A 24130-nucleotide genomic window follows, 5' to 3' on the forward strand; every position below is an offset into this window, starting at 1 on the left:
CCTCCCAGCTCTGTCTCTTCTAAACAGAAATAACCTCCACAGTTCTCAGCCAGACTCTATCCACACAGAACCAGTCAGATGCTAACACAGAAGGCTCCCAAACTTAACTGAGTTGTTCCACTCTGGGTGACAGGGATAGAGTTCAGGCACTTTGGGAATACTGGCCACCAGGACCCATGCGGGGTTTCTCTTATTGTTCAGGATTCTGATACAAGAGGGTGAAGTTTGCACGAGCCTTGCCCCGCTGTGCCCAAGAGCGGGAGCCACGTGGTGGCCTCCACGGCTTGCTCAGGAGCCCCTTCCAAGGAGCAAGGGCCCCCCAGCAGAACTGGTCAGGGCACAGCCTGCAGGCTCCTGACCGTCTGCTTCTCCACCACATGTGGCTGCAGAAGCTGGCATTTGGAGCAACGCTGGGAGTTGGGGGAGAATGACTCTCTTCTCCCTGAAACTTCAAACCACAGAATGGAGGCCGATTGGGGCAGCTGTACAAGTTACCCAAAGAGGCAACAGGGAGCAGGGCATGTGGCTTCTGTAAGGAGTGAGGAAGTATTTCTGAACCTTACCGTGAGTAGCACAAGCGAATGCTTGCTCCTCACCCCACAGTGCTGTTCATTTTAGAAAACCCTCTATGCATCTTCTTGCTTCTCTGCCTTGAAATACTAAATTATTTTATTTTTCTCAAATATACATAAAAATAATTCAAATGCAAAATTCATGATGAGTCTGTCTGCTTCTTTGCTATGGAAGACTCTGCCCAAAAAACTCCCTTTGGCCAGTGCAGTGAAGACCCCACCCTCAACAAGACATTCCACCTCTAAGCCAGCTTCCTGGCTTCCCTTCTCCGAGTCCCAACACTTCTGCTCCACCCAGTCCCCTGCGCTCATGACATGCCTCTCTCTGTGCCTCTCCACACAGTGCTGAATGCTTTATCTGCTTTCTGGGAAAAATCGGCCAGCAAACTCCTATCCATGCTTCAAAGCCCAGCTCAATAATGGTGTCTCCTTCGAACCCTTTTTTCACTTTGCTCTGTATTATATCTTACCATGGCTTCTTAACCAAGATCATGAGCTCCTGAAACCTTCTGGCAATGTTTTAACATCTTATTTCCCAAATGCTTTCATACTGTTTGACCCATTTGTTGGTGTTCAAAAACTGTGTAGTAGATGAAATCAAATCATGAATGAGTGAGCAGGAGACATCCCATTATTCCATTAGCAGTACTATCCAGATGCCCTGGCCATGACTGGGCAATAAGGTGTATCGTTACTGCCTGATTTTCACAGGGCCCCACAGAAAGAGAAGGTGAAGATTAAATATCCAATTAAAAGATCCGTAACTTTATAGGAAGGGAAGTGTGATAAGAATGAAATGTGAGTCAAGTGCGTGCCATCGAGGACCCTCTCTGGCGTGAACTGAAACTGTTCACCTCCAGCCATGTGAACCACCCTTGCCCAATATCTCCCTCGGCAAGAACTCAGGGCAGAGCTGGGGACAATCCAAACAGGTGTTAGAATTTCCCCAGACACCCAGAGTCCATGGTCAGTGTATCAGGAGATAGTAAGATCACAATAGCAGGTTTAGAGTGCTGGGGAAATCCAGGTACTCTTGTAACTTAAATTTCATGCAAACAGGTAAATTAATCCCCCATCTCTCTGAGTAAAAGGTTCCACTCATCTTCTCTCCCAGGGACACCTAATCTGAAAGTTTCCTTTCATTCCAGTGCCGTGTGACTGCAAAACACTCTTAAGGGTTTCCCCCTTGACTCCAGACAACAAAAGGGAAAAGGCATGTCTTTTTTAAAAAAAATTTGGTTGGCTCTGTTTGTGGCTCAAGGCTGCCAATGTTTACACATGGCACTTAACATTATTTCTTTATTTCAGGGAGGCCTCAGTGTTACGTCAAGGGTGGGAAATCATCTTGATGCTATGATTGAACATACATGGACCCCAAGGACTATACTAGGCCAGGCAGGCAGAAAAAGCTTCACCCTTTTCTCAGCACCATCAAACATCTTGCTCCATAAACACCATGGAGACAGAGCACTTGCCTTTGAAAAGAGACACAAGCTCTGGGAGGAACAGTGAACCAGCAGGTAGCCTGCTTCGGGGGTAACAGCAAGGGGAAGCCTAGCAGAGAAGCTGGAGGCAAGACAGGACCTGATATCCACTTGAGTGAGGCTGGCCTCCCCGGCCTCAGCCTCAGCGACTTTCTGCCCAGGGTCCCTGATTTACTGTGACCCCCTTCTCCTTCTTTACTCTTTCTGCACAGTCATCCGGAGAGCAAAGGGGGTGCAGACACATGAGGTCTGAGATGACATCACAAGCAGAAGTCTAACTCCTCACAGGAGTACAGTGGGCAGAGAGAACACAAGGTCAGGGGTCTGACTCTTTGAAGCACAAGAAACTGTGGAGACTCACTCCACTAAAGCACCCCAAAACTGGCAAGGGGCAGAGCACCACTCCTCAGGTTAGCAGCAGGCACTGAATGAAAAGAGGGTTGTGTACTCAAGGGGAAATGCTAGGATCAACAGAATTAAACAAAGTTTGGTTTTGTTTTATTTTGATCCATAGTACTTCTCAGGATTTTTTATATTGCAATATGGAACCATTTTTCTTTTTCCTACACATCACCTATTAATCTTTCCAGAACTTTCTGTTCATTGAAAAACCTTGAGAGAGTGCTTCTCAAAGTGTGGTCTGTAGACTACTGGCAAACTGTCCTCAAGGCAATAAATACAAAGGCTGAGAGTAGGTGTTCAAAGCTATCATAAGTAATTTGACATTGCTACATCCACGATCACTGAACTTGTTGGACAGGGCATAGGCAAATGTGGGTGTTGCAGATCGCAGGGCAGGAGGCATATAACACGAGCTGTGGATTAATCTCAGGAAGTAGGATGACAAATCAGTTCACAGTGATTGGAAAGAAGTGTGGTCCTGCGCCAGAGTCTGCCAAGTCCTGGTTTGGGCCCATCTCCATTGAACATGTGGGGATGTTGACACCAGAGAGACGAAGGTGACTTGCTTAAGGTCGCAAAGTGTCCACAGCAAAAGACTGATCCTAATCATGGGGCCACATGGAAGACAAGCCAAATAAAAAAACTAAAAAGAGGTGAAGCATGTCACTAACACAGATCTTGACAGTGATTCTAATTTTGAATGGCACCTACCCAGCAGACCTCCATGCAGCCTCTCCCACAGCCCCCACAGAAAAGTAAAATGAAAACTAAGTCAAATAGAAGGAAGCTAATGACAGTATCTAACAAGAACCTAATCATTCAGCTCAGTCCAAGATTAGCTGATTGAGGAAATTCAATCCTGAAACAGTGCATACTTGGGAAAGGGGGGGAAGACAGTTTGTGCCTCCCCACTCTGTCTGGCATTGACCCAGACCTAGGTCTAGGCAGGTAACAAGTGAGTGGAGCCGGCCAAATGTGAGCCAGTAAGGAGCAGCAAGGACTGAGTCAAAGGGAAGAAGATTACCTGCCCCCATTCACAGGTGCAGCTGCTCGCCAACTCCAGCCAGTTGTTCCCATGAGAAAAGCAGGCCCAGCACTGCCAGATCCTTTATAAAAGATGCAGAAAATCTGGATTTGTATGTGCAATCTCCAAATCTGTCAATATTGGCAATGACTCTATGTATTTCTAACACCCTGCAAATATTCACTCTAGGATTTCATTTATATTAAGTACACCAACAAGCAAAACTAATCTGTGATGGTAAAGGTAGGATAGCAATTACCCTTGAGACAGGGACAGGGACCAGAAGGCAGGTTCTTGAACTGCCGTTACATGGGTTTACTGACTGAAAATTCTCCAGGCTCATAATTTTGATCTCTACACTTTTTTTGTAGGTATGTGGAATAAAAATTTGAGCTAAAAAATAAACACCCATAGGCCAGATTCATTCATAAAATAATACGAGGACTGGGATTTTCTTCAAAGAATACAGAAAAGAAAGACACTTCTTAGAAATGATGGAGGGAAGGAAGTCTGGGGAAAAGCAGATGATAAGGCCAGGTTGAGAAGAAATGGATAAGCGAGTGGTATTCCCAGCTGCGACCTCTCTGGATCGAAAGAGTTCTCCTAATAGGAGTTTGAAGGGAGAGGCTGGCACCCAGAAGGACCCATGCACAGGGTGGGTGCTGGCACAGGTAAGGGGTCGTGACTGGCAGGACCACAAGCTGCAGAGAAAGAGCCAAGTTCTCGGCTGAGAGCATAAATGCAGGTCTGCTCTGATAAGACTTTGCCTGCACAGCTCTGGGGACAGGACCAAACAGGATGTCCCCTCAGATAGGGTCAGGGTGTTTGGGGTGTCAGATAATGCAGAAGGGAAGCAACAGGCCATAGGAAGTGAGTGGGGCGGGGTTCATGCGATCCTGAGACCTGAGAATCTGAGTGGCATGATGATGGTGGGCAGCTTCCAGGAACAGGGGAGAGAGAGGAGATGGATTAGTAAACGAGGAAGTGGAAGGAGGTGGTGGTTGGCAAGGGGGCATCAAGGTTACAGAGCTTATCGCTGAAGTAAGGGGCTCCAGGGATGATGCTGAAGTGGCAGGCTGCTGCACGGATGACATCATGGAGACTGCCCCCATCAACGCAAATGTCCCTTCAGCAGAGATGGCACTGAGCAGTGCGCATGGGGAGCAAAAAGGAAAGGTAGGTATAGGGACCGAAAAAGAGGGGAAAATGTAATTTGGGAGATACTCTGATGTGGAAAAGTCTGTCTTTGGGGGGAAAGAAGCAGCAAAAGAGATGGCTTAACCCATTCCAGAAGGAACATCATGTCCAATGTCCGCCATGTATAGAAGCTCTGAGCTGTAGAGTGCAAAGGGTCCTCAGGAGGCACGGAGTCCAGATGCAGCTGTCTGACCCTGGGCAATCTCTGTGAGCTTCCCCTTCCTCCTCTGCGCAGCTCGCAGGTCACACAGGAAATACTGCAGCTGAGGTGAGATCAGCGCCTGGCTGCCTGCATGCAACAGGCCCTTACTCACCCAGGCCCAGCGTTTGCAGCCCTCAGTAACTGACAGGCCCTCTCCTCTTCATCTCCTTAGCGCTCTTTGACAGGCTCCCAGAAGAGTTAAACACAAAATCACATTTCTTAATGTTTAGTGTTTTATCGCATGCTTTCCCTTCTCAAAATGGTTTGTAGATGTATTAGTGATTTGGCACTTCCGACGATTTTCTTAATCAGTGCTTAAATTGTGTGGCGAGCTCTTTGCGCCTGTCCGTCTCGGTCCCCTGACTAAGACAGGCCCCTCAAGGACCAGCCCGTATCTCCTGTACTCCCTCTGCACCTCCTGTGCTGCCTGGCCGCACCCTTGATCAAAGTGAGCACTTGTGTTTAGGGCAGTGATGCCATTTTGGATATTATAGTGATGGATGCCTGTCCTTACACATTGTCAAAAGCTTTAATATGTGCAACATCAAGAGCAATGTTGTAAACTAGGTATGATAATAATGTGCCAGGGTAGGTTCATTGGTGGTGACACCAAACCACTGGTGGCGCATGAAGATGGTAAGGGCAGACCGTATATGGGAACTCCATCTTTTCACGCAATTTTCTTGTAAACCTAAAACTTCCCTAAGGAATGATGTATATATAAGTGCTGAATAAATTCTTCTTAGATAAGTGAAGAAAAACAGGTAACCATGGCTTATAAGAATGTGTTACTCCAGCACCTATAGAAAAAGACTTAAATGGGCACCTTTTACTTCCTTCATATAAGGATTTCAAGTCAATGACAAAATGGTGACCTGCTTCCATACCTTATTCCATCCCAAAGCTCTTCGCGGGAAACAGGCTGTTTTCTTCTTTGTGTATCTGTTAACTACTAGCACTAGCATATGCTAAGTGCCTGGAGACTCTGGAACAATCAGATGGGAGGGCACCAGGGACCTCAGAACAGCACACATGAAGAAGAATGGCTGGGTTGAGCTAGGACACTGGCTTCCGGCCGGAGAGGCCCTGGAGGAGGGGCTGGGAGGAGGGTGTGGGGGGGGGGTTGCTTTCAGCTGCAGGAAGGCACCAGGAGAGGTGTGGGGTGAATTACTGTTCTCTAATCGGTGGCTCAGTGTGTCCGCCCCACGGAGGAGGCTACACTAATGGAGGTATGGACCAAATGTTGCATTTCCTCAACATCTCCTGCATCAGTGAGCCGTGTCCTGAACTACCTGGCCTTTTAATAGTCATCTTCCGCACAGCTGCAAAAAATTATCCCCCAAAAAGGTTTTCTCATCCAAATCCACAGCATCCTTCTCAGAGCACGGTGTAAATCCCATCCTGAGAGGAGGCTTTTGGGGTGTGTCATTCCACCTTCCACAGCACTAGCAGAAGGTGAGCTTGTCAGTGACCGCCCTGCAGCGTGGGGGAGCAGAAAGGCACTTCCAGATTGCCCAAGCAGAGCCATTCCTGCCCCTCTGGCCTGGACAGCCGCGGAAGTGTGTGCCTTCGAGGAGCACTTGGCAGCGCAGGGCAGTGCCAGGAGGGGAGAGGGCTTGAGAGCTGAGTGGTTGGCCTTTCCTTTCCCTCCTCTCCTCTCAGCCTGAGCCTATCCCACTTCCCTTCATCCCGTCGTTCAGCCGGCCACAATAAGGAAGTGAAGCTTTTTTAGCTTAACTGCACAAACTGCTGAACCGCACTCTAAACTCTCCTTATACAAGGGGGCGAATTGAGGATTGTACACCTCTTTCCCCCAAAGAGGAAGGGGTGAGGTACTGGAGATAAAGAAAAGAAACGTGCTGGCTGGAAACGGGCTCCATAGATTCACTTCCTTGCGAGTGAGCAATCCCGCTCTCTTCTCCGCCCCAAATAAAGCCTCGAAAGGCCAAGTTTCCTCGCGGGGCTTCCAGGGACTTGTCTCTCGGGCCTACGTCCCAGCAGCCACGGATGAAGGGTGGGCCCGTCGGGCTCTGTCCTCTACCCAACGGAGGCAGACAGGCAGAGGTGAGAGGCAGGGGGAATGGGGCAGAAGGGCTGAGAAAAGAGGCAAGAACGGAAGGGCACACAGCGGACCAGCGATCACACGCGGCTGGGGAAGGGACTGCGGATCCGCATCGATTCACTACACCGCGCTCAGGCTGTGCAGCAAGCAGCCGGGCTCACCCCCAGGGAGGCGGGGCTACGAGAGTGCGGGACGCCATTGGCCTCTCGTCAACACCAGACCAATCAGTGCGCGGCCGCGGCCCGCCGGCACCGCCCACCGCGAGCGCGCCCCTCTGCCAGGCTCGACCCAACAGGTAAGGCTGGCGCGCGGGGCTCGGGTGGTCACGTGGCCGCGGCCGGCACCCGCGGGCGGAGGGGCAGGTCCCGCTCCCAGCTCAGGGACCTCCGCCTTCTCTGCCGGGGTCTATGCGCTCCTGGACCCGAGAGAGTGATCCCCGCGACCCGGGCACGGTGCTGACTGAGCCTCGAGGCCGGCGGCCGCGGAGCCATTTTCCCTGCCCTCTGCGCGCGCTGGGCCACCTTCCGGAGCGCGGGGTCTCAGCGAACGCCTCCCTGGCTGCCAGAGAGGGGCAGACCTCCAGTGGCCGTGTAGAACGTTTTGCTACCAGACCTCCCCTGCACCCCCACTCATTAAAAGCCGGAGCTGGCGGGAAAATCTGCCAGTTCTCACTTCTAGTCTCCTTATAGTTTTTTCGCTCTTCATTTGCTGCCGCAAGCCTCATATTGCCCAGAACAGTCTTCCAGCATTGAATGGGTTTCTGGGCACGTGTAGGCGTATTATGTAGTGTGGGACAAAGATTAGGGAGAAAACAAGGATTTTGAATTCTTAACCCCCCATGTTGCCCGAGGAACGCGCGTGGAGTCATTCACGTTCTAGTCAAAGGTTTTGGAAGTACTGACTCCTTGGCAAGAAAGAAATACTCTGAGCTGGTATGAGATACGATCAACTTGATGTTAAACTGAAGTCTTAACTTTAATACATATGCTATATTTAGAAGAAAAGTATTTTATTCCAAGAGTTTATAGGTTTTGTAACAAATGTGTCAAAGCCACAGTGACTATGTATGCTTGTGTACACATACATACTTTTATATTGCAAGAAGAAAGTATAAATTCATCTCTGGCAGTGCTCTTTAACCAGATTCACAGTCATAATTTTTAAAAGCAGCTCTTTGGGAGGGGAACAGACCTGCAGTTCAGCTTTACTATTGAAACCTGTTTCATCCATGACACCATGAAGTAAATTTTTTGAACGACCCGGTATCTTATGCTATTTTTCATATTTTTCAAGTCGCAGAAATATGTACTTAAAGAACTTAAGATACAGATGTACTATAAAGGATATTAGTGTCACCCTTATCTGTGTTCAAAGAAAATTAATGGTTTTTTTCTTTTTTAGCATTAGCAGTATTTTAACACATAGCCTCTTGGCTGCAATGAAATTTACTTACTATCATGTTATTAGGCTGGTATTGCTTCTTACATCAACCTTTCCCCAAATCTAAAATCAGAAAGAAAAATCAATAGACACTTATATCATTTTATTTGATCTAAGTTTTATTTTGGTATAGTTTGAGAGGACTATGGGAATTCTAACAAGGTAATGTTTTAAATATTTTCAAAAGTTTCATGCTCTACTTACAAGGAGTTTTCAAAGATAGCAGTATCTCATTTCTTTTCGGTCATGGTAAACGTTTTCATTTGAGGTAGGCAGCATATTGTATTCATTACCCTTGAAAATATGCCACATACTTGGGGAATTCATTTTGCTGGGATTCCTGACTATCTCAGCTGCCTAGGACTGAAATTTCCCTCACTGTCTGAAATCACTGACTGTTAAATGAGAGGTAGCGCCCTATTTGGAAACTGACTCTATTCACAGCAAAAGAAATGCTCATTATGCTCTGCCTTTGGAGTGGACATTTTGTGTTTCTGTCAATCAACTTAATTTCCATGTTCATCGAGTGAGAACATAAAGTATTCAAAACCTGCTAACAGAGAAAGCAGTCCACAAGCAGTCTTAGTCACGTATTTCAGTTCTGAAGCTTTAAATAAATGCCACTTCCTTGATTCATAACACTAGCTGACTGTGGGTTTTTGGTTTTTAAATTGCTGGTGCACCTTTAATTCTAAATAACTTTAGTGATTAAAAGGGTCACCTCATATAATCAGAAAACTGGAGGAATATTTCTGTCATTTTTAATGGCTCTTGTGACTCTATCCTACCTGTTTTAAACAAAAAGGCAAATCAGTATACATATTTGGAATGAGGCTTTGTAACGTATCGATTGTTCAAAATATCAAGAAGTTTTTCTTCAAACAAAAATAAAACAAAACCAGAAAACACAGACTACAGGTCACTTAAAAAATTTCAAACAATACTTTAGATGGTAAAATACCTTTTATAAATATTAGTCTATATTTAATTATAAATTTTCAATAATCATGCTCCATTAAAAAGGCAAAACCTAGTTTAGCCAGCATTGAATTATTAATTGTAGTATTCTGTTTTGATAAAGATTTTTTTTAAGACATGGGCTGCCACCTTATTTTTGAAGACCACTAATAACATCATTTGGAAGATAAGTGTAATGTAATTCATACATTTCAGCATTTTATTTATCTAAAGCAAATAGATTGCTATTAAATATTGACTATTTTATTAACTCAGAGCATCTGGGAAAACACTTATGATTAGGTTAATTTATGTTGTATTTTCCCCTCAACTTGTAAAAGATTAATCAACCATTTTATGGTCTAATTTAGGGGCCTAATTAAAAACAGAGTTCAACACATGCTACACTGTCTTGCTAATAAATCTTGACAGCTTTGTAACATGATGGTTTGTATTTCAAATTGTTGCATACAAATGTGGATTTTTGATCTTCACCCAGGAGCTTGAAGTGAGCTAAATACTTGGTTTAAACTCCAGGACTGAGAAAGTGCAATTAACTTCAAAAAGGATTATACCCAATCAGATTTTATCTTAACATTTCCCTTAGTGACAGAAGCAGTCTGTAGGAAAAATGTAGGAAAAGTTACTGTTTTCAGCTTTAGCTTTCAATAGAGATTTCTGGAGTTACTGGGTTTCAGAATCGAATTCTAAAGAAATCTGCTCAAAGTGTTAGTCGTAACTGTCTTCTGATTAATATGTACAAGTCTGCAGTCTTGATCTGAGGCACTGGACTTTTAAAAAATTGAATACATTCATCCAAGATGTATTAGAAGATCTCATTTAACCCTATGTCTTCCCACACCTCCCAGCCTAAAAACAGGCAAATACAAGAGAATCGATCTCTCAGTAGGGACACTCCCTGTTTCCTGAGCCTTTATACTGGAGGAATATTTCTGTCATTTTTAATGGCTCTTGTAACTCTAACTGTTCTGTGCAGGCAGAGAAATGAAACTGACACAGTGATGTAAATCTCCTCACTGTAATTTATAAACCAACTTTGGACGTAGTAACTAGCCTGTTCTGGATCTAACACTCCTCTAAGGTGAATGACAACGTGAGCAATCCAGACTCACTCAAAGCAAACCCAATTTTGAACCCATCATTAACCATCAACTTCACGTTTTGGTTACTGAAGTGAGGGAGCATGGCACAGTGTGACCTCTAGAGCAGGACCACCTGGGTCGGCATATTAGCTTTGCTGCTTTCTAACTGTGAGACCTTGGGCAAGTTGCTTAACTTCTCTGTGCCTGGGTTTCTTCATCTGGAGAAGGACTGCTTCACAGGATTGTAAACAGGATTAAATTTGCTAATCCTGTAAAACTTGAAACAGTGCCTGGCACATAGGGAAAACATTTACTAAATGTGAACTACCAACGTTATTAAACCACCCACACACTGTACTTTTTAGATGTGGCCACAGGATTAAAATAATCAACTCATTTTTGTACAACCAAAAGTGGAAAGAAGAGTCAAGGTGGGGAAGGAGTTTCCACCACTGCAAAGTTCTAAGGCATATTTCTATATGAAAGATAGTAATCACACAATATTTGGCTAATTTAATTCTCAAACTGAGGTAATTAAAATTCATGAAAATCTACCAGACTTAAACCAAATCAAAAAAGTGAAGCTTATTAGATAATGTATATGTTTAATTTTAGACAATTCAAAGTTTAAACCAATATCCAGAGTTTAAATGTACATGGTGGGTGTTTTCTCCACCCTGGCATATGTGAGGTTCTTTTGAACCACAGGCCCATATTTTTCAAACACCATGACACCCGTGGAATAGAAGGTAGGGGCTACTTTCACCACAAGTCCTGATGAGCCCCTCCAGGGGGTCCTTTAAGCACCTGCTAAGTTTGGGAGGCCTGATTCAAGAGAGAGTTGTAAAATGAACTGGAAAAGCAAACCCACAAGAGTCTTAGTCCCAGACCCAAATAAATTCGGTACCAGGGCAGAAGGACAGAGCACTAGCCCGTTTGCTTTTTGCGGAAGATAAGGCGGTGGAAAAGCTTCGGCTCTCTGGCGAGGGGGGCAGCTCCGCGTTTCCACCACGTTAGGCTCCATCCCACCATGTTCAGAGTGGTGGTGTCTCGCTATGCCAAGTGGAAGTAACTACAAATTCCGAGACTTCATGCTAATCAGCCCAGGCCCTGCGCTACTGTTTAGGCCAGGCCACTGGTTAGGCTGGACTGTGTATCAGATTAAACCCATTAATGACTGGCTCGGACACTGCCAGGATCTCGTTCTCCAGCAGATTACGATGCTGACCCTTGGATTCAACCATCAACGCCCATAGTTTTTTAATGCCTTCGAAATGTCTAAAGGACTTCAGAATGTCTCCCTTCTCTCCAATCTTCCAGTTTGAGGACTTGTTTTAACCACGTTTCTAAACTGCAATTCTTCTCTGGTTAATTATTATTTATACTCTTCTCCCATCTGCTGCCAGACCGCACGCAAGCAGCGGGAGAGACAGACAGTGAAGCACACCTCTGGCCGCAGCGAGGCCTGCCTCAGCTCAGAGGGTCCCCTCCAGGGCGAAGAGTGCTCCCTGGGAACCGAATTTTAGGAAAAGCGGTCTGGGTACGCGTCCGCTCCCGGTGTGGTCTCTGAAGTTCAAACAGCCGCCTTCAAAATACTTGTGAAGTCTACCCACTGCCCAGACATCCAACATATCCTTCATTAATTATGTTTTTAATTAAGCACATGGCATTTACATGATTTTTCCCCTTCAAAACATCCACTAGCCCTGCGGCCACGCCCGGCGCTGCTGGAGCGGTCTGGGAAGGCGGCGTCTGGGGCGAGTGGCGGGGTGGGCAGTCTGCTCCTTGCGCCGCCCGGTCCTCGGGGTCACCGCGCGGGCCCTGGGCCCCTCGGCCCTGTCCGTCCTGCACATCAGTTTAGGGAGATGGCTCCGGAGGACGGTGGACTTCCCGCCTCCCGCGGCCTGGCCAAGCCCCCGCGGCCCCCAAGTCCTGACGCCCGGCACCGCCGCTCGCTACGCGGTCCCCGGACGCCGGTCCGCCCGAGGCTCCAGGGCTGCGCTCCCCGCGGCCGGCAAGCGGCGAGGGTTTCCAGCCCTACTCCGTCCTTTATTCAGCGTTTTTGAGTCAATCACAGGCAACGTGGCAGGTGGAGGGCGGCCGCCTAAGAAATGGAATGAATCTTGCAGTGGGGATTTCCACTGCGTGCCTCGGGTGCTTCTAAAACCTCCTGGCTCTAAGGATTCGGTTATTTTCCTGCCAGTTCCACCCAACCCGGCCCCCCAGTGCGTCTGATCTCTGAAAACCCCGGGCTGCCTCCGGCCTCTGGTGGGTTCCACCTGGAAGCGCGCTAGTTCCAGCCTGCCATCCCGGCTCCCGGAACCCTCTCCCCGGGAGGAGGGGGAGCGGTGGGGCCTGAAGTAATACTAACAATGCCGTTGGTGACAATAGCTAACAATGAGAGAGGCCCCCACGCGCCCACCCAGCACCCGGCGGCACCGGCGCCGCCCGCCCCGCTCGTGATCCCACTGCACGGATTAGAGCGCCGAGGCTCGGCGCCCCGCTGGCCGGCAGAGCCAGGGCGAGATCCACAGGATCCCGAACCCCCATTCTTACACGCCGTGTCCGCGGCCGGGAACCGAGGGAGGGCGACTGTCACGGCTGGCTAACCTTCGGGACTTGGGCAACTCCTGACAATAATAAAAACATTTAGGACACAAGGGAGGAGGAGGGAGAGGCTGGGAAGAGAGCGGTTTTAATCCGATGGGTCAGCCTCCTTTCATCTTCCGTCCTCTCCTGTTGCCGAAAGGGGGATGGGGGCAGGGAGTGGGGATCGGGTCCACTCTCTTTGTTTTCCGAGACCTCGAGCCTCTTGGAGGCTAACTGGGCCTGGAGGGGTGCTGGGAACTCGATGGAATCCTGCTTGTGAGAGTTGGGGGGTGATGGCAGGAGAGATGGGGTGCGGGCCGGGTCCCCGGCTGGAGACAAGGTTTCCTAAGGCCGGAGTCAGGACCCACCCGTGCCCCACCGGAAGGAGCTCTGTCAACCCAGCTGCTCACTCCGAAGACCAGCAGCTGCTGGAAGCGCTGTGCAGAAGTCGTGATTATTACCCCGGGGCCTCTGTCCCTTCGGAACGGGACTCACAACCCGACCAGAGAGCTGAGTTTTCGGAAGCCCGACCTCCCGGAACCTACATTTCTCAATTAATGAGCCCCGAATGTTCTTTGCGCCCCGACGAATAAAGGGCCAGCGGAGACTCACGTCTCTGTCCGGGCTCTCCCAGCACCCAGAGGTGGCGGAAACCGATGGGCTGTGCCCGGGACGCCGTGAAGCCTTCAAAGCCGCGCGCCGTGGCTGCCGGCTGCAGTACGTGCCTTTGCCCGACAGGGACCAGCACCGCTCCACGCTCAGCGCGCAGCCGGCCCGCGGGGCGTAGACTCAGGGCCACCCGCCCAGCCCGTCCTTCCGAGCCCGTGCAGCTCTCCAGTGAAGCTGATCTGACCCTCTTCGGGTTCCAGCAAGGGGGAGCACTGTACCAGAAAAGTTAATAACTGCGGTCTCTCCCACCCCATCCCCATATGGGGAGCTGCTCTAAAAGGTGGTCACGGGAGGAAGCCGCGACCGGGAGGGCGCAGAACACCCCTGGCTCCTAGAGGAAAAATAAAATCCCAAGGAATACTGAATTGTTTGGTTTGGGACCCGGGCACAGTTAGGGAGTTGCGCGCTTCCCTAAGCGTCATCCCTGTCGCTGCCCCCTCTTCAAGGAGAGCTCGCCTGATTCATCTAGGGCCCCTAGGACCACTGAGCCTTCGGAGCTCCTCGAAAAGTTTCTCTGGGTGGTGGCGAGAGCGGAGCCCCGTGCACCCCGAACCGCGCTGGGGCGGGTTTCTCCACACCACCACCCAGCCTGCACCGCGCTGTCGTCCCTCTGCCCCTCCCTGTCCCCGGTGGTCCGAGGCTGTTCCCCCTCCCCCCCAATGTCACTTCCCCAGCACATGCCACGTCTCCCTCCTCTCCACGTCTGGATTGCGTCGGGCGCCCCTAACCCTGCCCCTGGCGGAGAAACTCACCGGTACCAGGCGAGGCCCTTGTCGTAGCTGCGGTCGAAGAAGTGGGGTTCGGCGCCCACGGCGCGCACGTCTGGGTGCACCCGCAGGAACTCCAGCAGCGCCCGCGTGCCGCCCTTCTTCACGCCGATGATGATAGCCTGAGGCAGCTGCTTGCTCCCGGACCCACTAAAGAAGCTGGAGATGGGGCTTGGGGAGTCCGGCGCCTCGGGACTTTGCTCCTCCTGACTCGCGGCGCCCTCGGCAATGTCCCTGCCTGCACTCAACGAGGTGACTGGCGCCGCCTGGAACGGCAGCCTGGGGGGAGTCCCGTCGGCACCCGTGGCCAGGGCTGGCGGAGCGCGGGCGGCGTGGGACCCCGAGCCCAGCAACAGCAGCCCCCGCGCGGCGGCGCACGAGCCGGCGCACGAGTACAGGAACATGTACAGCCAGATGCAGAGCATGGCGAAGAGCAGCGCTAGCTTCCTCCTCACCGCTGGCGGGGGCGGCGGCGGCTGCGGTAGGAGCCCGCCGGGGACATCGAGGCAGGATCGGCCGCCGCTCAGGCGCTGCCCCATGCGCTGCCCGCGGGCGCGGCGAGGTACATGGCTCAGCACATGGCGCGGGTCCCGCCGCAGCAGTGAGCGCGGAGAGGACACCCGGGGAGTTCGGCTTATTGACTCCGTACGCCCGTGGCCGGCGCAGCGGCTGCAACTGCTCTTCCCCAGGTGGCGGCGGCAGCTGTAGCTGCGGCGGCTTCTGACATGTTGCCCGGGCGGAGACGCAACTGGAGAGAAAGTCCGGGTGGCGGCAACTGCTAGCCGAGGGGCTGTTCCTGCTGCGCGATGCCCAGCTCGGGGCCGGAACGCTGCCCTTCTGTGCCCTGGCCACTTCAGACGGAGCGCACGGTGGCTCGTCTGGGCTGCCTCCTCGCGGACCTGCGACCTGAGCCTGAGAGCAGCGCCGGCACTTCCCCGCGGAGGCTGCGAAGAACTGCGCAGGAAGAGAGCCCCTGACCGAAGTGGAGTGGGCGGGCCCTGCCTTCCGGAGCGACGGGTCGCTCCACCTACCAGACTCCCCGAGCTCCATGCAAATACAGGCGCTCCGCAAAGGGTTCGGCAGCCAACCGGCTCCCGGAACGTGGGGGTGTGGAAAAGATTTGGAGCGGTGGAAAGCGGTCGAGGGTTGCTATTGGCTGTGGGGCAAGGGGCGGTCTCAGAGGGGCGGAGCCAGGAGCTGGTGACAGGAGCTGGTGACAGGTCGGAAGGATGCTGGAGTGACCCAGCGCGGGGAGTGTCCCACCCCGCCGAGCGGTGCGCTTCGGCGCTCGCGCCCCAGGAGCCAGCCGAGACTGTGGCTGCCCATACGTTAGGACACGAGTCCCCATCCAGATGTTTCGCGGGCGGGCGTGTGATGCGAGTTTATCTCGTGGAGTGGGGAGGACGTTGGAGGAGCAAGAGCCGGGCGGGAGGTGCCTGCAGCCCCCCAAACAGCCCACCCTGTGCCGGAGGTTCGGAGGGGGCGCCCTCCGGGACAGGCACAGGTTTTGGAAGTTTAAGTGGAAAGCATGTTTGGAAATCCCTGTCAACTTTTTAAAATTTTTTTCCTTCTTATTCTCTGGCAGGAGTTCTTTCTCTCGGGTTGCCGTTTAACTGGAACCCGGGTAAACTGTCCTTTGGAAAAATCTACCCTAGGTACAGAAACGGGGGGCGCGAAGGGAGAAATTAACAGCGAGATACGGTGTCCTCAAAAGTCTCCTGTCAGAAAAGTGAGTGTGAAAGGCACGTGTGGAAAGTTTGTTGGGGACGTAAACTTTAAGCAAATACTCCATCTCCCCTTTTTCCTGAATAAATAAATATTCAAGACAACATTAGCCTTCATTTAGGTAACAGTTTGGTTTGCCGACCAGTTACACTAATTATTAGGTGTTTTTCCCACCTTTTTTTTTTTAAGTCAAACGTCAATCGGAGCATATCGATCACGGAGTTGCACTTACTGAACTGCGGAAGTCCGCTCGGGCCTCTCTCCCCGGTCCTCTTCCCACAGCGACCCTCTCCGGGCGCGGGGCGGCGGGGACCCCCTTTCTGGGAGCTGTGACCGCTCTCTGGGGGCGCGCGGCCGCGGGGGCGAGCCCTGCTGCGTCCCTTCGGAGCGAGGAACTTGGGAGGCTCAAGTTCCTACCGGGAGTGTTAGGAAAGTTTTCGACGCCTGCAGACGGCCCGGCGGGGCCAGCGGGCTCCAACGTCCGGCTTCGCGCGGTTCCGGGACAGATGCCGCTTCCGATCCCGACCCCAGTGGGCCCCCTGGCTGAGTGGCGCCCCCGAGGTGACTCACCGCGAGCCTCCGCCCACGCTCCATTGCCCTGTCCGCGCCAGCGAGCGCAGCCCACCGGCCCGAGCCCTGTCCCTCTGCCGCGCCGACCCAAGCTAGTTCCGTGCCAGCCCCCGCGCACTCTCACCCCCTTCTTGAGTAAACGTCTCCAAGTGTCCCGGGTGCCCGCAGCCCGACTCCGGGGCCGTTCCCCCGCGTCGGGAGCACCCTGAGAAAGCCAGTCTGCCGTTAGCACCTCCTGTGCGAGCACGTGCGGGACGGACCCCGGCGTCGGCCACCCCGGGACTCACGCGCCGAGCTGTGCTCCGCGCTACCTCCTTGTAAACTACCTTGCGCCCAAGACACTTTCCTACAAAACTGGTGAGGGGAAAATAATTTAGGTAGAGGATTTTCCTCCCCCTTCCATATCCGCAAGGAGAATTTCTTTCCAGCTTCTCCTTACCCCTATGGCCGGGATGTTGTGCTTGTTCTTCGGAAGTGACTGATGCGCCCTTAATTTTTTTTATTTAATTAAACTTCTAAAACAGAAGTATGTATTTCTGAGCATTAGTCCGACTCTATTTTGGAAATGCGAGAGGGAAATGTTAGCGTGTCCAAAAAGTGGGTCTCAAAATTCACGTTATTTCAACAGGGAATGAAGTTGTATCTTCGATCTTTAGGCGACTACGAGTTTGTTGACTTGTGGGTTTGGGGGTGCGGGTAATACGGGTTTATGATTTGTATGTGTTAAAGAGACTTGCACCTCCCAACGTAGCTAACTGCAGGCCTGGTTGGATGTGAATCTGATAGTGTTTTCCCCCCCAAAGGATTTGATAGTCCTAATAAAAACGGTGTCTATCCTGAGGGTTAGGAAATCCAGGGTGAAAGGAAAAAAAATGAGGGATTACAAATCGAGGCCACCGGATATATTTAGGATTTTTTCCCCCGAGGGTGAAGGGAGGGAGAGAGTGGAAGCAAAGGCGTGGGCTTCGGAAATTGCTCTGAGCGCTCCGCAGAGCCCAGCCGCCGCGCGCCCCCACCCCGCGCACATTCTGTTCCGCCGGCGACAACATTTGAGGCAGTTCTCGGCGCGCGCAGCGCCGAGGGATTTCTGTCGCCGAGGTCAGCGGGTCATCTGGGGCCTGGGCAACTGTGCAGCGGCGGCGGAGGAGCAGGGCCAGGGCTGCGACCTGACGCTGTGGCCCTTTCCGCCCACTGTGCTCAGACTGCGTCCCCAAATCCCCCTGCACGGCTGCCGTTTCTGGTTCTACCCTTGACAAAGGCCATCTCTCTCTGATCGTCCCATCTGCACATGCAGAGCTCAAGACTCAACCCTGGACGCAGGTGACGTTGAATCCAGTTTGAGCCTCTGCCCTGAACCTTTGCTTAGAAGTGCTGGGTTCCACCGACTCTGAACCTGGCCATCAGCAAAGCGCTGTCGCCCAAACCTGGAGAAAACGTTTACCGTTAATGGAATTATTCAAAATTTTTGCCCTTGGCAAATATATAAAGGAAATAATACGTTCTCAGCGCACCTGTAAGGCTTGTTTTATTCTGGTTGGTTGGTTTGGGATGACCAACGGGGTATGGCTCACCCGGGGCCTCTGAGGATGCTAATCTGGTAGCAGCCCCTCTCCTTCAGAAAGGGACAGGGCCGCCCTCAGGAGGCCGCTCCTTTTCCTCTTTTCGGCGGACCTGCTGCCAGCCACTCGTGTGTGATCCCAGTCGGGTCACTTTCTGGCCCTAAAACTCCCCATCGGTAAAATCGGGGACTTGAGCCAAAAGATCCCCGCGATACTGTCTACCTGATGTTCCTCTGATTCTGGGCTCGGGAGGGGAGGCGCCGCAGCTGACCGAGTCCCCTGGCAGCTCCGCCTGGTCACCCACAGTCTCCCTGGCCCGCGCCCCACCGTGACACCCTGCGGGGCCATCAAACATGCATTTCCTGGGGCGGCTTGAGCCGGAGGCGCGGTGCCCCAGTTCCTGTCACCGGAACCCGTTCCTTCCTCCTCCCCCGCGTCCCCTCTCCCCCTCGCGAGGCGGCCCCTCGGGGAGGCTCGCAGCTGCAAGCTCGCCCCGCCCTGGTGGAGGCCTCTGCGGGGGACGGTCGTGGCGGCGGCTCCAATGCCCGCCCGCAAGGGGGCGCTCTGGCCGCTGTCAGGTGGCGGGAGCGGAGACCCGCGCAGAGCGCCAGCTCTTCTCCACGGCACACCGGGAAGGGGCGTTTCCCCTCCGCTCCAGGCGCACCCCAAACCCCTGCGGCCCAGTTTCCGCTGGTCTAAGCCGCGGAACCCGGTCTCCTCCGCACCGGGAGGGCGCCGGGCCGCGCGCCCGGAGCTGCTGGCGGCGGCCGCGGGCCAAGCCGAAGCGGGAACCAGAAACTCCTTGTGAGAGTGGCTGGGGGCTCCGCCGAGAGCAAGGAGCTGCTCCGCAGCGCCGAGCTCCATCTGCGCCGGTGGGACCGCGGGCGCACGGGTCTCAGTTGCACCCGCGCCGCGACTCTGGGGCTCTAGGCAGCGGGTCCTCCCAGTAAACGCTACCGTCTAGGAGGAGCCCTCTACAGATCACAAAAGAGGGGTGATTGCTCTTGTCTTACAGATAAACGAAGCTTGACGCCCAGGCTGGTTTGGTGGCTTGTGTCCTGAAGAATCAAGTTTGTGCGTCGATTCCCAATCCCTCTTCAGCACTGCAGCCTGCTTGGTCCAGAGGGTCCCTGCCGCCTGCCGAACAGGGCAGCGATGGTGGGCAGCAGATTGAGGGAGAGGGATATATGCTCCAGGCTCCCTCTTGCCTGGGTCACAAAGACTGACTGCTGCCGTCCCCTGGAAGTCCCCTGGACGTCCCTGCTGGGAAGCCTTCCTGGAATGTCTGCCCCCATGACCTCTTACAGCCTAGGGTGGCAGCACCCTGACCAGTGCCAAGGCAAGTGTGTTCTTCCCTGCTGCAGCGGCGCTGTAAGTAGTCCTTTTATCACACGCTCCTCAAACTACCCAGTCAGGATAAGCCATGGCATTCCTGCCAGGACCCTGACACGTGATACACCAGAGCTGCCTGATTTTTCCTGATTTTTCCTTATCTGGTTCTCAACCATTCACTGGCTGTGTGACATTGAAGAAGTTACACAATCCTCCTGAGCCTCAGTACTGGCTCTCGTGTGCCTCTCCTGAAAATGCTCTCAGCCCCTCCACACCTCCATTCTTCTCTCCTGGGAAATCCTCCACCGCCAAGCCTGCCTTCCACCTTCCTGGCCTGGACTGCTGGTGTACTGGAGGAAATCACTAAATAGAGGTGATCAGTCTGCATTAATTTTCCCACCACAAATTTACTGTGGTCACAAAAAGGTGCCCTTCAACTCTCCTAAGTGTCTCCAGGAGGCCCACTTTCCCAATCCCTGAGACAAGCATTTCTTCTCTCCCGCAAGATAGCATTTCTAAAAGCTTCTTTGAGAACACAAATGCTGAGGGAACTGTCTACACCTTCCCAGACCAAACTGGGAGACTGACTGACACCGTCCCTGCCCCTCCTTCCCTCTCCACAGTAGAATGATCCCATCACTGCGTCTCTGCTGTGCTTACCTCAAGAAAGTCACTTTTCCCATCTCCTTGCCTCTAGTCATCAGTGTCCCCTGTGGTAGATACGGAGGTGACACCCAGATCCGTCAGTGAGGGACGTCCTGCCCCAACTGTGGTATACTGTCAACCCACAGCCTCCAGCCGTCAGCACTGCCACAACTTCAGAGAACGGCTGCACAGAGCAGCCAGGCCAAAGGCTATGGCCCTTCCCAGGGGACCCCACCAAATGACTGATCCAGAAGTAAAGGCCTGGTCGTCCCAGCCAGATGCAGACATCTCTGAAGGGCTGTCTGAGCAAAGGATGGTGGGCCTGCAACCCAGTCCGGTTTCTCCCTCTGCCCAAGCCTGCTTCCTCTACCCAGCCCCACCCCCACTCTGCAGGTGTTGGTCCCAGGGCCTCTCCCTAGTAAACAGTGTGTACACTCACCAGGGAAACTACCCTGTGTCCGCCTGACCTCTGTGGTATGGTGCACATTGGCATTCAGACTTGCTCCTGTATTGTCTCTCTTCTTCATAGCCAAACATGTGTACAGTTTCTACTTTATCATCTATTATTTCCTCTTTATTACATTAGTTTTTTTCTTTTTCTTTAATGATGAAAACATTTACACAAATATTGATCAAAATCAAATTTAAGCAAAGAAAGGAAAGTATTACTCTCTGACCTTAAACCGCAAGTCATTCTCTCTATAGGCAAACATCACTGCTGAATATTTTAGGCAAAGACAAGGAAACAGGTATATAGTGCCCTGCCTTTTATTTTCCCTAATGGGAGCACAAAATAGTAATGTTCTACCATGATATGAGTGATCATTCCATATCTGTGTGTGTATGTGTGTATGTGTGTGTGTTTAAGATGCTAACTATAGATAACTTCAATTTGAAAATGAAAGAATTATTAAAGTAATGCATGTCTCTTCATACCTAGGAGTATTGAATTCCTAAAAGATACCTCTAATGCTAAGAAGAAAATAAAATGCATGTGTTTAGAGTCATTTTTTAAAACTACATAGTCTACTTATAGACAGAATTTATTTCTTGCTTTTAAAAATGAGTAAATTAGCAAATTTATACTTGTTTTCACCCCCTCTAACTTTTAAAAAGTAACTAGTGTATTACTTTATTCTACTTTACCAAGGTTGATAGTACTTACACCCTTAATCACAATTTCATGAGTTGTTTACTTGTGTTTTATTTCTATGGGACTCAAAGGACCCAAGCCATCTGAGAACTTCATCTTTGATATGTATTATAGTTGGCTAGAATTTATGAAATAAATGGTATGGTTGATGTCACTTTGAGAAGTGTTTGTGGATGCTGTACCTCTTGACACATTAAAAATGTCTTTCTATTGCCTTCTTTCACTTGAAGAAAAACTTGACTGAGTATAAAATTCTTGGGTTACATATTTTTTTCTACTTCGAATTTTATGAAACTAGTTCTGCTTTCTTCTCGGATAGTGTTGCTAGCTCCTTCTTTGATGATATCCATTCTTCAAGTCAACGTATTATCTCAGTGATTATTTATGTTTTATCTGGCATCTCTAATTATTTTTTTAAATTGCTTATTTGCATGCTTCAGTTGTCTAGTTTTTCTCAGTGAGCTCATGCTTCTTGAGGCTATCAGCTGATAATACATATCTGGAGAAGGACAGCCCAAGCTCTAGACTGTGCCCCTAGATGTGTTTTTCAGGGTGGAAGAGAAATTGCATTACAGATGGGACTCAACTACTACCTACCTAGCCTCCTGCCCTCCCAACTTCAGATGACCCCACCTTTCAGGGGAACTGGCAAGGATCTGAGCTCAGGGTACAACTGTTTCTAAGGGCTGCTTGCCTAAACTGTATTCTGTGTCAGGGAAGGTGGTGGAGGACAGCCATGAGGGAAGAAGCCCCTCCCAGCTGATTTCCCATTGTAGCAACAGGCCCTCTTCCTGCCTAGGCTACCATCTTCCTCCTGGACAATGAAACAGAAAGCCTTCTACCTTGCTAAGGCTTTCTCATGTTTCCTCTACCCTAAGTTCTGGTAGAGGAGACATGAGAACTTATGTTGCTCCTGTGGCATCTTCAGGGTTGAAATCAAGGGAGAGAGTCTGCAACACATGCTTGTCCCAAACTTTGATTCAAATTATTCACTACTTAGAATAATTGAATAATCTTACTTGCCTACATCTTAATGTTGGCTTTTCTGTATCAATTTTATTTGAGAAAGAACATACCATTTAAGTTTTATGGTTTATTTCACCTTTTTGAAAACACTTATTTTACAGCATGAGCATTCTTCTTATTCCATTGTTTTGTTCTATTTTTTGGGAAAACTAAGTATTTATACATTATACCGTTTTTGTCTTTCATACCTATGCTTTTTTCTGTAATGACTTTAAACCGCAGATACTTGCCAGCATTTGTGTGTGTGGTTTCCTCTAGCTTGCCTACTAGATCTCTGAAAATAAATTCAGTTGTTTGCGTTTTTTGTTATTTCTCCATTTTGTTCTTCTTTCATTTTTCCTGATCCTATCAGCAGGCTACTTTTCTTTTTCTTCAGTTGTTTTATGGCATTTTATTTGAAATATTGAATCTGTTCTTTGACCTCATTTGTTTTTTGGAAGGATTATGTAAGTTGGAATTTTTTGAGTTCAGGGAATTATTAGCCTTGCTCCTCACTTTCATGTAATCAGTAGGCCTTATTTTTTAGAGAGGTTTTGGGTTTTCAGAAAAATTGAATGAAAAATATAGAGTTCCCACACATACCCTAACCTCATATCCACCCACGGTTTCCCCAATTATTAATATCTTGCATTAATGTGGTACACGTGTCACAACTGACAAGCCAATATTGATATACTATTATAAACTAAAGTCCACAGTTTAATTAGGATTCACTCTTTACTATGCATTCAGTGAGCTTTGACATGGATCTACCACTACAGTATCGTACAGAGTAGTTCCTGCTGTAAACACATCCGTCTATTCATCCTTCCCTACCCTAAACCTTGGCAACCACTGAATCAGTGATCATTTTACTGTCTGCATAGTTTTTCCTTTTCCAGAATGTCATATAGTTGGAATCATACAGTATGTTGTCATTTTAGATTGGACTCTCACTTAGTAACATACACTTGAGGTTTCTTCATGTATTTTCATGGCTTGATAGCTCATTTCTCTCTCTTTTTTTTAATTTTGCTGAATAATATTCTGTTGCCTGGATGTATCACAGTTTGTTTATCCATTCACCAGCTGAAGGGCATCTTGGCTGCTTCCAAGTTTTGTCAATTGTGAATATAGCTGCTATAAATATTCGTGGGCAGTTTTTGTGTGGACATAAATTTTTAACTAATTTGGGCCAAAACTAAACAGTGCAATTGCTAAGTTGTAGAGTAAGGATATGTTTGCTTTTGTAAGAAACTAGCATTGCATTTCCCAAAGCAGTTGTACCATTTTGCATTTCTACCCACAGTGAGAGAATTCCTGTTGCTCCGTATTCTCCCCAGTATTTGGTATGATCTACTCTTCACTTCTTAAGATTTTTAAACTAATCCCTCTTGTAAGATTGCTTTTTTTTCTTTACTCCTTTTTAAATACATATTTTTAAATTAGGAAATATTTCAAAAATACAGAAAAGTAAAGAAAATAAAGTAAGAAACATCTGTGAATCTACTATCCAGGTATTTAAGCATAATTTTCTATATTACAGAAACAGTTGAGCCTTCCCTTTTTATCTTAATTAATGACCCAGACTTATTTTTACATTTCATTTAGATTCTATTTACCACCCTTATCTTTGCTTCTTTTTTCTCATTTCCAATCTTCTGTTGGACTGT

At 49.8% G+C, this 24130-nt stretch overlaps 1 protein-coding gene across 1 annotated transcript in view; it reads right to left on the reverse strand.

Annotated features, from left to right (window-relative positions):
• Window positions 1–15834, reverse strand: part of HS3ST3B1 (heparan sulfate-glucosamine 3-sulfotransferase 3B1) — a 39398-nt gene extending 23564 nt beyond the window's left edge. Inside the window, exon 1 of the mRNA XM_037001389.2 lies at window positions 14454–15834. Within this exon, the coding sequence (XP_036857284.2) occupies window positions 14454–15007 (554 nt within the window). The 5' untranslated portion in view covers window positions 15008–15834. The remainder of the gene's footprint in view (window positions 1–14453) is intronic.
• Window positions 15835–24130: the final 8296 nt, after the last annotated feature.

Source organism: Manis javanica, chromosome 4 (assembly GCF_040802235.1).
Source record: "Manis javanica isolate MJ-LG chromosome 4, MJ_LKY, whole genome shotgun sequence".
NCBI lineage: Eukaryota > Metazoa > Chordata > Mammalia > Pholidota > Manidae > Manis > Manis javanica.